We start from the raw sequence: 12,865 nt of genomic DNA on the forward strand, positions 1-12,865 counted from the left end.
CCATAGAAATAACTGAATGACGGCATTTCATTTATTTCCTCCCAATTTTGTTTTAACACCCACCTTTTCCATGAAGCATTTAGTGTAGCTATAGCTCTACATGCTACTGCAATTACCTACATTTACTTTAGTCTAGTGTGCCATCAATTTTAATGCGCACCTCAATTTTCAAAAGCCTGGCAGGGAAAAAAACGATTTGCCTGTTGGATGCCTCACAGCTCCCGTTTCCCTGGCCAGTCAGCTGGCAGGACTCAATGGCAGCAGCCCCCATCCACCCAACCTTGGGGCTTCCTGTTGTCCCAAGCCACCTCTGTTGCCCGCCCAGATGATGCAGCCTTCTTCTTGTTCCTCTCCATTTCCCCACTCCGTTTGCCTTTGCCTTTTTTCGGGGAAGAGCCCTACCAAGAGGGAGAAGAAGGAGGGGGAGTAGGAGAGCAAGGCTGTGTTCTCCCTGGCAACAGGCCCGTAGCCAGGATTTCGATTCGGGGGGGGGGGGGGCTGAATATTTTTCAGGGGGGGTTTCAGGGGGGGCTGAGTCTGAGTGAAAGAGGGTCTAGCCTAGCAAACCTTTTGTATCATTACCACAATACACCCATGCATATGGGATATATTGAGTACGGTGATAAGATCATGATATGAATAAACATAACAGTTTAAATAATGCACCAGTAAAGCTTTTTCGCGAACCACCATGAGCATTTCGGGGGTGGGCTGAAACCCCTCAAGCCCCCCCCCCCCCGGCTACATGCCTGCCTGGCAAGCCCGGGGGGGGGGGCAGAGCTGTCAACAGGTGGGGATTTGGACACAATCCTAATGCACCATTGAGTCTAATGCACACCCTGATTTGGGAAACATTGTATACTTTTAAGAGGTATGCATTAGACTCAAGTAAATATGGTAAATCTAAATATTTCCCTTCCACATTAGCAATTAGAAAGCAATTCTTCCTTTTTCTCAACAGACTTTGTGCAGGAAGAAAAAAAAATGAAAAAGCAATGGGAAAAAGGAATGTTATATAAAGTTAGAAGCCCCTTTAAAACTCAGTGATTGAAGCAGGGAGGTGGCATAATAAAAGTTTCAGCATTCAACACAAATTCTTACCCGGTCAATCCTTCACTTTCTCTTCTACTGTCTTCCCTGGGTTAAGGCAGGAACCTGTCCCATTATACTTTGTGAAGTGTCAGTGTACATCAATTACATAGTATAAATAGCCTGCAGGTCCAGCATAGAAAATGGTGGGTTTAGCGTGACCAAATAAAATAAATATCTTTTCACTGGATTTGGAAACAGGTCACACATTACAACTGATGTGGCACAGCCAATTTGGATTTTGTGATGGAGATTGCTTAACCTATTCCACTTGGTTATATCTGGGATAGAAGATGTCCTGCCGCCTGGAGTAATATAAAATTCAGTGTCCCCTCTGATGGGAATGACCATTGTTGTGCCTACCCTTAAGATCCTATGAGGAGATCCCAACTGGATAAGTCACTGTTTCCCAAAACTGGATCTAGTACACACATATCCAAGATACCAAAATTATGGCAAATTAAGATTAAAATATGTGATAAACAAAATAAGAGCATAGCTTTTAAATGATAGAAAATCAAAGACCTACACTGAGGGCCAGTGGGTGGGATGTCATTTCAAAGATGACTGCTTGCATAGTGAGGGTTCCCTTTATGTTTTCCAGAATAAGATTGAAAGGAAACTTCCATTTTGCCATTAGGAATCCACCTCCTGGAAAGGGGAGGTTACCAATTTTATAAATTCCTCTGTTCAGTCTCCCAGTAAACCCTTTTTTCTTTTCTTTTGCTGCCAAGATTGTCATATTTCACCATGTAATATTGTATTTGACCACTTTTTATACCATTTTTGGGGATGACTATTATGCGGTGAAAAAATCCAACTATGGGGCTTCCCTTGGGTGGCATCTGAATGAAGCCCCATATCTGGAAAACAGTGGGCGGCCAAGTGAAGGCTTGTTTGCCCACATACCTGCCCCTTTTCCAGCTATGGGGCTCCGCTCAGCTGGCACCTATGTGAAACCCTGAAGCTCCAAGGGGAAAGGCACATGGGCCAGTGAAGCTTCATTTACCCATGCAGCCGCTCCCTTTCCTTTCCTTTAGTGAAGTTGTAATTGCCTTCATACCCCTTTTCCAGCTACAGGCTTTACTCATCTGCCAGCCAAGTGAAGCTCTGTAGCTGGAATACCATCATGGGGGGCCAAATAAGGGGTGAAACTATTACACAGTAACAGCTATTACATGGTGAAACACTGTTATTTAGAAACCTTTTTTCCAGGGCAGCCTATTAATATTGTAAGAATCAGCGTGGTATGGTAGTTTGAGTGTTAGGAGACCACGGTTGAAATCCCCATTCAGCCATATAAATCCTCTATGTGACCTTTGATAAATTACACTCTCTCAGCTTCAGGAGAAAGCAAGGATAATTTTTGCCAGTGCACATTAGGCTTGCTTTAAGTAAAAAATGACCCCATACCCAATAACGATAACAACAACACCAAAATTAGTTTTCTAAATGAAGAGAGACTGGAATTCCAGGAGTGGATGTTTTCTCGGGAGGATTAATAAGATCATCTGAGGTAACTTTTATTTTTCAAGACATATTATTGGGCTCAGAAGAGGTACTCGGAAAAGACACTCAAATACCTATTGTGATTAAACTACACATCACCACACAGAACCCACATACTCTCACGTAAAAGATACCATGCCAACAAAAATACTAGCAAATTACGGAGTTCTAGCCTAACTTGTACTTCTTTTTAATATGTCTTCTATGTGCAGAGTGGAGATATAAAGAATATTTGCCATTTTCTCATTATGAGAAAAAAATGGATTCTTTGGTTTTTAGGATTCCATTTTCTATTGAATTTGTCCATGATTAATCACATGCTTTTTGTATTTAAAATATATTGTTCCTAAACAACATTCTACAAATCTACATAAAACCCAATTTTCTTGAGAAAAAAAAACCCCAATGTTTCTACATAGGCAGTTCCTTGCTCTGTACAAAACAGAAAAACCAAACTTCTTGTTTAGAAAGTTGAATTTCCTGTGGGAAAAAAAGAATGTGGACTTTTCAGGTACTGTATACTAATTCAGAGAAGTCTGGAACTGCATTGCATTTGAAAAGTACACCCTTTTCTCCTGCCGTGGGAACAAAACTGTTCATTCTTGTTTACAGGAATGAAGTAACGGAAAAGTTTGCACATTGCTACTGCAGGGAGTTCATTATGGATTTTGGGGGGGGGGGGTTGTGAAAAATAGCAAAAAAATGTGCAGACATATTTATATAATTTATTTTCCCCAAAAAATGTGTGCGTGTGTAACAAAGGTATGAATGTGTTTATACAGATCACAATGGGAGGAGGATATGAAGGCAGAGGTGATCTACATGAACAAATGAGTTGAAATAATTGAACACCAACTTCTTACTCAACAGACCACAGACCTGTCACAGGGAAGTGACAAAGATGGTGATTCATTCTGCTTCTCTGAAATACTTATTTCAAGATTTACTTCATGCCCTGAACTACATTAATCTTCAATATGCTAAATTTTTTTTGCTAAGAACCTTTTGATAGCTGGACCATAATCAACAGCACGCCATCTCAACGGGAAATATTAATAACCTTACTTACAATAACAAACATTTAATAATATGAGGGCTTTTAGACCAGGAAGCAGCTGTTCTTCCTCCAAAATAGATTTCACTTTAAAGAGTGATAAACACAAAATTGTTTTGAAATATCACAATTTCTACTTCTTTGACCTAGTAACAAACCAAGCATGGTAGTAAAAACTCATATACCAATGTATTTCTATATGTTTTGAAGAGGCTGTTGCAATCAAACTACATCTTAGCCAACACATTCTAGAAATCTAGGATTAAGTCTACTATAGTTCTCTCTTTGCCCAAACTCTTTTGACTACATGTGATAGTAAAACAAGAAAGCAATTCAGAAACAAAATGAATTATCACATTTCAAGTATAACAATTATGCAGTGCTAAAATGAGTACATGGCCATCATCTTAAAGAAAGATGGGTTACTTAAGGCTTGCTTTATTATTGGAAAGTGGCTTTTTCATTCTCTTGTTAGTGGGCTTTCAAACTATTTGAAAACAGCAATTTCTACCCAATTTGGAAGTGAACATCATGTTAACTTTATATTCCCCTTCACTGCTCAGTATTTGTTCAGGTTTCTGTTTTTTTCAGGCAGATATCCCATTTTTGATACCTCACTTTTCAATAACTCACACTTTCAAATGTTCTAAATTGCTACCCAATGCTGCATATTTGAAACATGGCCTGCTCTTTCGACCACACACTGAATTAATGGATTCTGGTTATGTATAATTTAAATGGGTCATAAGAGCAATCCAGGAGCTGCTACTACTACAGTACTGTATTGAGACTGAAGGACATGATGGCACCTCATGCAATTTTTTTTTAACTTGATGCCATCTTTTAATGAATCTGTATATTATACAGTACAATGAATCTTGTGGTCTTCTCCTTGTTCTCCTCTTCCACTGATCTCTGGAAGGACAATTCAGAGAGATATCTGACTACACTTGGAAAAGCTTGGAAGCAGCTTTAAAAGAGCAAGTTGAATATTGTGGCTTACTTCACTAAAGAGGTCACAGAAGGGAAGGAAAAAGAAGAAAGGTATGGCATGAAAGAAAGTGGGGAGTGAAGTAAGCACCGTACAAGAACCAAATTGTTCCTTGTGGAAAAGCAGAGGATGATTGAGGTAAGATGAAAGCTCTGATTATGGGATGGGGCAGTTTCTCAGCGCCTTTTCCATTCTTTTGTCTGCGGTTGTTGTTGCAACTTGTATTCCACTTCTCTAGATCCTTGTGCCAAGTCACAAGGTAGATGGCACAGTGGGCTTTCCTGCTGTATTACAGGCATGGGTGCCCTTCACCTCTCCAACACTATTCTCTACCTCCAGAAGGCAGAGAAGCCAAGAAAAGAAGCCTTCTTGGAACTTGGCAAAAGCTCTTTGCTATAGGTGTAGAATGCAGACTGAAGAAGAGATAGGAACTATTGCCTTGCGTGCAGAACTCTCAAGGTGCTTCTCCACTGCTTCCATCCTTCAGAAGAAACAAAACCTTCCAAGCCAGGTGGCCCTTTTCTTTGCAAACACAATGCATCATTTAGAGCAAAACGTGCCTGATCCCAGTCACGTAACTTGCAGCTTGGCATGGGGAAGATGGAGGAGAAATGTGAGAGTAGCAACAACATCAGGCGTAGAACACAACAGCAGTGGTGAGCAGGTACCCAGTCCTGCAATCAATTTTCTTTCTAACTAAATCTCTGCTTTCCAGAGCCAAGGAGAACAAATGTATTTGGATACAGTGTCTACTCCGTGCCTCACTTTATCTCTTGCCCCACTAATCTTCCTTTTTTTCTCCCCTTCTGCGCATTCCTTATCAAAGTGAGCTGGGATCCTTTGTTTGCTCCTGCAAAACAGCTTCTAATCTTTACTGAGCAGTTCAGGGTGCAGCCAAATAACATGCTGTCTGCTTACTTGACAGTTAGGGACCAGAGCACTATAGAGTCTACATTTTGACAATGATCCCTGATCCTTAGCGTTCTGGAGAAGCAAAGGAGGCCTGTATTAACAAATACAAGCAAAATATGTACTAACTGAAGGTAGTCATTCAGGAAGCAATTTTATGCATAAAATATAATAAAGTTGAAACTCTGTTAATAAGATGAAAAATAAGTTTAAAAGGCAAAATAAAATACCAGAATATAATTCATATTCATTTATTTATTGAGTTTTCTTCAGGATGTTTTTCTAAAAACACCTCCTTCAATGAACAACATTAATGTGCTACTAGAAACTGATACTTGGTTATCCATCACTCGTTTTTGTAAGACCACTAAATATGTACTAATGAATATACTGTAACTCTAGAGAGTGGCTATTGAATGCCTAGCAATATCATAGCAATATAAAGGTAGTTGAGATGTGCAATAAAACTGCACTAGTAGCCATTTTGTAAACAGTATTTTTACTTTTACTTTGTTGCTATAATTTTTATGAATGACTAATAATGTTGATTTCTGACATCTTAACCTGAAATTGTGAAACAGTCTTTAAAAGATTGTCTGTTATTATTATATGAGCAAACCATTGGAGGTCCAAAAGAAAAGAAAGACTCTCTCTCTACAGCTTTCCTTTGGTCTAAAATAAGAACCAGCTGCACCCTTTGGGTTGTCAAGAATGCAACATAGATGAGATAGCCAGACACTGACTTAACTGCACTCCTTCTCCTCAGTTTAGCAAAACACTCTGTATTTTCTTACCTTTATGGTTTTGGTCTGGAGTCTGAGTCCATTTAAAGTGTTAATGGCTTTCTCTGCATCCTTTGGATCAATATAGTTAACAAATCCATACCCTAAACTCTGCCCTGTTGAAACATAAGAAACAAAAAAAAGGACTCAGTATTCTTTGCAGCACATGTTTAAGATTTCCAAATGGGTGGTTGAAATCTTTTTCTGTGACAACTTTTTTCACCTAACACTTTCATCCCAATTCAAAAGTGAACCTGCAGACAGGACTGCTCAGCAATAGAATATTTATCATGAGAGCCTCTTAATTTAAAGGACACCGATTATTTTAGATTTGACATTGTCCTTAAAAATGTGAAGACTAACTTGAGTATATTAAACATTAACTAGGCTGGTCACACTTGCTAAACTTCTACAAGAATCATAGTAAGAGAGCAAGAGACATGTACCAGCAGTATTAAATGCACAAGGTTTATAGTCTAATAAACAGACAGACCTTAAGAATTAGCTGTTCAAGGAATACATGTTTAATTTATAGTGAAATAAATATAACCCCTAAGCCAAAAGAATAGTCTTGAGTAGCTAACCAAAACCAAGCCTGAAGATGGGCTGTATTTATCTTCCATCTAAAAAAAATCTTTACAATCATTTACCGCCTTTCAGCAAGAAAGTGGTTCACATAAGTAGCACTTGAAAACAACAGTAAAAGGAAGCAAGAAAAAATAACAAAGTACCTTAAAAACCAACTTTTAAAAAGCCAACACATAAACTTATTATTCTTTTGTCTTAATGACATGACCAGAAATGAAGTAATATTTCATGCCAGGGGAGATTATTAGTCTGTACTTTCTGCACCATGTTTATGGGGTGACATTGGGAAGCACAAATCAGTAAAACTGCTTCTGTATTCGGATGCCAAGCATCCATTTTAGCAGCCAAATCCATTTCCACAGCTTTTGGTTTATTTGGTAGTGTCAATTTTCGTGTGTTATAGTGCATTTTTATCCCGAGCAAACAATTTAGTCTGGTAATACAAGTTGAGTATACCTTATCCAAAATGCTTGGGAGCCGAAGTGTTTTGGACTTTTTTTCATACATGTAGTTACATAAATGTACATCGTAAAATATCATGATGGTAGGACCCAAGTCTAAACATGAAATTGATTCATACATCTTATTCACATAGGCTGAGGTCAATTTTACATACAACTTTTAAAATATTTTTGTTCATAAAGCAAAGTTGATGTACATGGAACCATTAGAAAACAAAGGTTTTCCGATGTTTCAGTGTATACCACCAACCATCTATGTTAACAATTTTTGAGTATTTCCGATTTAAGAATTCCAAATAAAGGACATTCAACCTGTACAATGTTAATATGGACAAGGCAATCGTCCATATTCACCCAGACAAAATAAAAGGGTGAAATTGTCAAGTTCAAACAGACAGAATAATATACCACAAGTGAAGCAACACATTCCAGCTGCTAAAAATACTGAGTTTCTGAAAAAGGAGACCAGTTTGAATCTTGTTCCTTGTATTTGCCAAGTGGACAAAGTAAGTAAAGACATGCTGACTGTTGCGGGGGAGGGATGTAGTGTACCTTTGAAACACTACAAACTAGTTTGAAGTTCATGCTGAAAGTGCCATATACATTCTCAGAACCATCATTCAATAATTTACTATCCCTCATTAGGTACTTGCTCTATTCAGGGAATACATTCACACATCACATTTTCTTCTGTTCTGACAAGAACTGCAATCATTGTGCAAAGTACATAAAACACAACTGCATAGAAGAAGCAATTAAGGCTCAACACCATAGTCAGCATACCAGGCAGAATTTAAAAATCCAACGAACTCCTCTTATTGCTACTTCAGAATCAGCTTTGGGATTTTTCAGCTGCTAACTAGGGATTCAATGTAGGTGCTGTTTCTAATATATCGATAGTTTTAACTAAAAATGTAACCAAAAAGTTGCCCAAAGTGAAGAATTTGCCCCTTGCCTCTATTAGAACGACTGTACCTTAGGAGAGGCATTTGGATGAAATTTTTACCCAAAGCAATATTATGCAGCAGAGTATAAATGTTTATAAGGTATTTACATTATTTTATAATTTAGTATGTTGTATCACATACATCCTTTGTTTAGATGTTGATGTCAGTAAACAGAAACAAGGTTTTAGTCCAGAACCACCAGACCCTGAGCATTTTTTTGACCCAAGTCCCAGGATGATAATAATGTATATGCTGCTTTAAAAGTCTATTAGAATACATATATGTTTTCTATTACTAACACAAACACACCAAAGTAAGATACAATACCAATGAAACATACAGGGCCGTAGCCAGAAAAAAATTTCGGGGAGGGTTGACAATTTCGGCGGGGGGGGGGGGGGGGTTGAAAATTTCAGGGGGGGTTTTGAAAATTTCAGGGGGGGTGGTTGAAACCTGCCTCCTAGCTCACGCTGAAGCAAAGAGCACAGCAGGGGCCAGAGCAACCTTCAATAGCCTGCAGCTCTGCCCCTGTCAACCACCTCCACCAAGTCTGGCCTCCTTAATGAGAGCATTCAACACACACACACACAACTTGGTTGCTTCACTACATCGGCTATTGCTGCAAGTAATGACAGTGTGAATAAATTGTCAATATTTGCTTGAGATAGTGCTTACAGTTCTGGAGGGACTCTTAATTTTTTGCATCTCATAGACTTAGCATGGGGATTTGGTTAACCAGTTAAAATTCATGAGTAAACCATTTTTTTAAAAAAAGTCTGAAACATTTCAGGGGGGGGGGTTGAACCCCTAAAACCACCCCCTCGCTACAGGCCTGGAAACATAATAAAAACATGTAATTCATCTACAATAAATCATGCAAGAACATAATAGTACAATTCTTTGGACACAATGGCAAAGCATACTTTACTACTTGTTTTCCATTCTCAAGTAAAAGGAGAAGTGACATGACTTTGTAAAGTACCCACAAGGCCTGGTTTCACTAATCTAAGATAGGACTATGCAACATTTCCATCTATACTGCTACATGAATTTCTAGAAGGAAGAAACAGAAATGAAAAGAAAGAGTTTATCATTTATAATATCTCTACATCCTGGAATAGAAACAATTTAGGTCACATGTGTTAAATGCAGGACCCATGGGCAAATCTGGTCTGCCACGTCGTTTTATGTGGTACGTGAGGCTGTCAATGCCAGTGCAACATTGTTACATTTATAGTCTTACAATTATAAATTGACTTTTGAAGGCAAGCATAAAGCTGATGGGCCCTCAGTGAAAATGAGTTTGACACCCCTGATTTAGACAATAAAATAAGATTGATTAAGGCCTTTCTTTCTCACACCTTTTTTTAAATAAGGCAGAACAGCCTGAACAGGTTATATGATGGAGCAACAGAAAATATCTGTATCTTCTCTCCTTATTTTTGAAGAATAATCCTTTTCTACCTGTATATTCACTGCAGAAAAAAAGATACAGGAACTCTACATCCCTTTCCCACACAAAAAATAGTATAGCAGAGGGTAACTTTTAGCGAGAAACTTTACTGTGAATTATGCCAGCATCTGTCTTTCTCACTTTGCAGATTTTGCAAATAAAAACCAACAACAGAGACTCTCACCCATCCATAATACTGTATGGAGTGTGAATTGATCCTTAATACACCATCACTTTCAACTACATGCCGGGTTTCTGCTGTCTGTTAGAAGATGGGTAGAGCATCGCTGACAGATTCTCTCATACAGCACAGAGACTGAGCGGGCTGCTGAAGGACACATGGACACTTCATCCTTAAAAGGTCACTCCACATTCATCAAAGGAAGTAAGACTGCCAGCAGAGAGAAGGAGTGCTCCTCCTCTCCTAGGATATCCAAGTATGTTATGCTAGACACGTAGCAGACAAAACCCTTGCACGTCTAGCAAAGAAATATGGTTGGCTGGAGGTGACGGTATTGAGCACTCAGTACTTCCGCTGCCAAGCTTGCTTGGTTTTTATGCTGAATGCAAAGGAAAGAGCTTAGTCTTCTGCATTTCCAGTGCACAAATGGAGAGGGTTATCAGCAGCAGGTTGGGACAAAATGTGTCTGCTATTAGTCTACATGATTTATGCCAGATATGCAGGATTGGGCCAGGCTGGCATAACAATGTGAAGGATAGCTCCTAGAGAAGGAACAGAGGTGATTGGTGCTGTTGCTACCAGCCTGCTGAGTTTCTGGGCTTGTATATGGGGAGAGAGCTTGTTTCTAGATTGCAAATGTTTACCTCACTACCTTTCTACGTATAAGAAGAGGGCACCTGAAGAGGCGCAGAGTAGCCCTTCTATCTGTTCTTATCAATAAAATGTAGGCAACTACTATTTTTTCAGGCTTGTAACCTCTGAAGGATAATTTACAATGGTGCCTTAGTCTCAAATTCTCACAGGATTAATTACCTTAGTATTGCTAAGAGATTGGGTAACCATGTTTGCTCCACAAATAACTGTATTAGATACAAAGCAACGATATCATACATTGAATGTTAGAAAACATTGTTTGGGTTAGCTCTAGAAGTGGTTCCTTTTATAGGGGGCTCACAGGTCACATTGACAATCTTATGGAAGTTATGAATCTCTTCTTTGATAAATGATCATAAGCAGGGATTCTTGGATTGGTTCTAAACCTAACCCTTTCCCCTCGCCAGGAATTCACCAATCTAAGTTGCCCCGCCTTTTCTGCCAGTGGGATACCCACTGAAACCCACAGGTTCCTGCCCAGATCAAGTAAGAAAATACCATGGGGAAAAGGATAAGCCCCGCTTCATAGCTCTACTGCTCCACTGCACACAGCAGATGAGCAATTAAAGAAACTGGAAGCAATCCAGCCATGGAACTCCTGCTTCCTAACTTGGTCCATTTCTGAGTCCCCTTCCACTTGCATTTACTATGGACCTCAAATGTGGGTTTCAGAATTGTATGAGATGGAGATGGGAATTGGGCCTTTCTGTGCCAGATGAAACACTTTCTGCTTGCTGTCATTTTTTTATCACAGTTTTTGGTGCCAAGATCACAAGGCTTTAAGAACAAAGCATCGTGTTATATATATAACTACATCTTATAGCTCAGAGACTGAAAACATATTGCAGTGCCATGAATGAAGCCAGAATTCTACTTTTATTCCCTCTGAAACAATTTTCTCTTTTCTACTTTTGTTACCAAGCTTGGCTGTGGGAGGAAAACTCCATCCCACCTGTTTGAATAAGGTTCTCACATGCCCTATTTTACTCCTGTCTAGCTATTTTGACATTTCCTTCTTAGCCGCATTTCTAACACAGTCACCATGTTATAAGGTCTGCATGCATTCTGGAATACACAAAAGAAAAACCTTTCCGATGCAACTGGCATTTAAGACGTGCCTTTGGAGACTGTTGCTACTACTGAAACACATTTATCTGTCCATGGTGCCATATTCCCTAATTGAATTACTACAATATCCTGTATGCTAAAAACATTGAAAGCATGGTTGTGTCCAAAATGATGGTTAAATGGGAGGTGATAATGTACAACTGCAACCAAAAACAATTTGTCCTTGAATGGACAGTCCCATTCCCCTAAACTCTTAGAACAAATTATAGCAAAACATGGCTAAAATATAATTCATCAAAAAGTATCTGGAGGAAGAGATTAATACTACCACAAAAACCAGAAAATACACCCAAAAAGTGGTTCCTTTAAAGTCACCCTAACTACTGTTTACAGGCCTGCAAAACCAAGAGCCACAAAAACATTACACACGTGTACACACACACACTAGTTTTATAGGAATTTGGCATTCTAAATCTGAAAATGACCTCAGATTTTCATCATCACATACATTGTCAAAACCTGAATTGATGTTTCTAAGTTGCAAGATCTGACTGAATTATTGTTGCTATTATCATGATTAGCATACTTTTTAAATATCATACCAGCAATATATATGGTTTTTACAAGTAAAACAATTAAAAAAAACTGAGTTCTGACAAAGGCATATAATCTAATACACAGACAATATGCACACATCCACACACAAAGGGAAGGAAGGGATATTTTAAAAATTCAAATATAAAATACTGTATAGGTAATTACATTTAAAAAAATCACAATATTAAAAAAGCGAGGTAGTTAAATAAATCTGTCTTTGGTTCATTTAATCCTTGCCTTCATGCCACTCTCCTTCCACTTTCTCTGTGATGTTTTTGGTTATTTCTAGATTGATATTTTAGATTGTGTCTTGAATTTTGAACCTTGTTCTTCTATGTTGTACACCACTGTGAGTCGCCCCCGGGCTGAGAACAGCGGTATATAAGCAAAGTAAATAAATAAAGTAAATAAATAAAACTTTAATGCATCAGATTTTGGGGACAGGATACTGTACTTGACATAAACCCACACTCACTCTGATATCCATCTCTAACATTAGTAAGAATTAGCTATTGTACCAGACAGGGAATGAACTGAGTTGCTTCCTTCAGTATTTTTCATTAAAATGGTAAAATAGTTAAT

At 38.5% G+C, this 12,865-nt stretch overlaps 1 protein-coding gene across 6 annotated transcripts in view; it reads right to left on the minus strand.

The window, feature by feature from the left end:
* Nucleotides 1–12,865, minus strand: part of ELAVL4 (ELAV like RNA binding protein 4) — an 86,647-nt gene that overhangs the window by 20,273 nt on the left and 53,509 nt on the right. For all 6 annotated transcript variants that reach the window (XM_060773480.2, XM_060773481.2, XM_060773478.2 and 3 more), the window contains exon 3: nucleotides 6,347–6,450. In XM_060773480.2, coding sequence (XP_060629463.1) covers nucleotides 6,347–6,450 — 104 coding nt within the window. The remainder of the gene's footprint in view (nucleotides 1–6,346; nucleotides 6,451–12,865) is intronic.

Source organism: Anolis sagrei, chromosome 4 (assembly GCF_037176765.1).
Source record: "Anolis sagrei isolate rAnoSag1 chromosome 4, rAnoSag1.mat, whole genome shotgun sequence".
Classification (NCBI taxonomy): Eukaryota; Metazoa; Chordata; class Lepidosauria; order Squamata; family Dactyloidae; genus Anolis; species Anolis sagrei.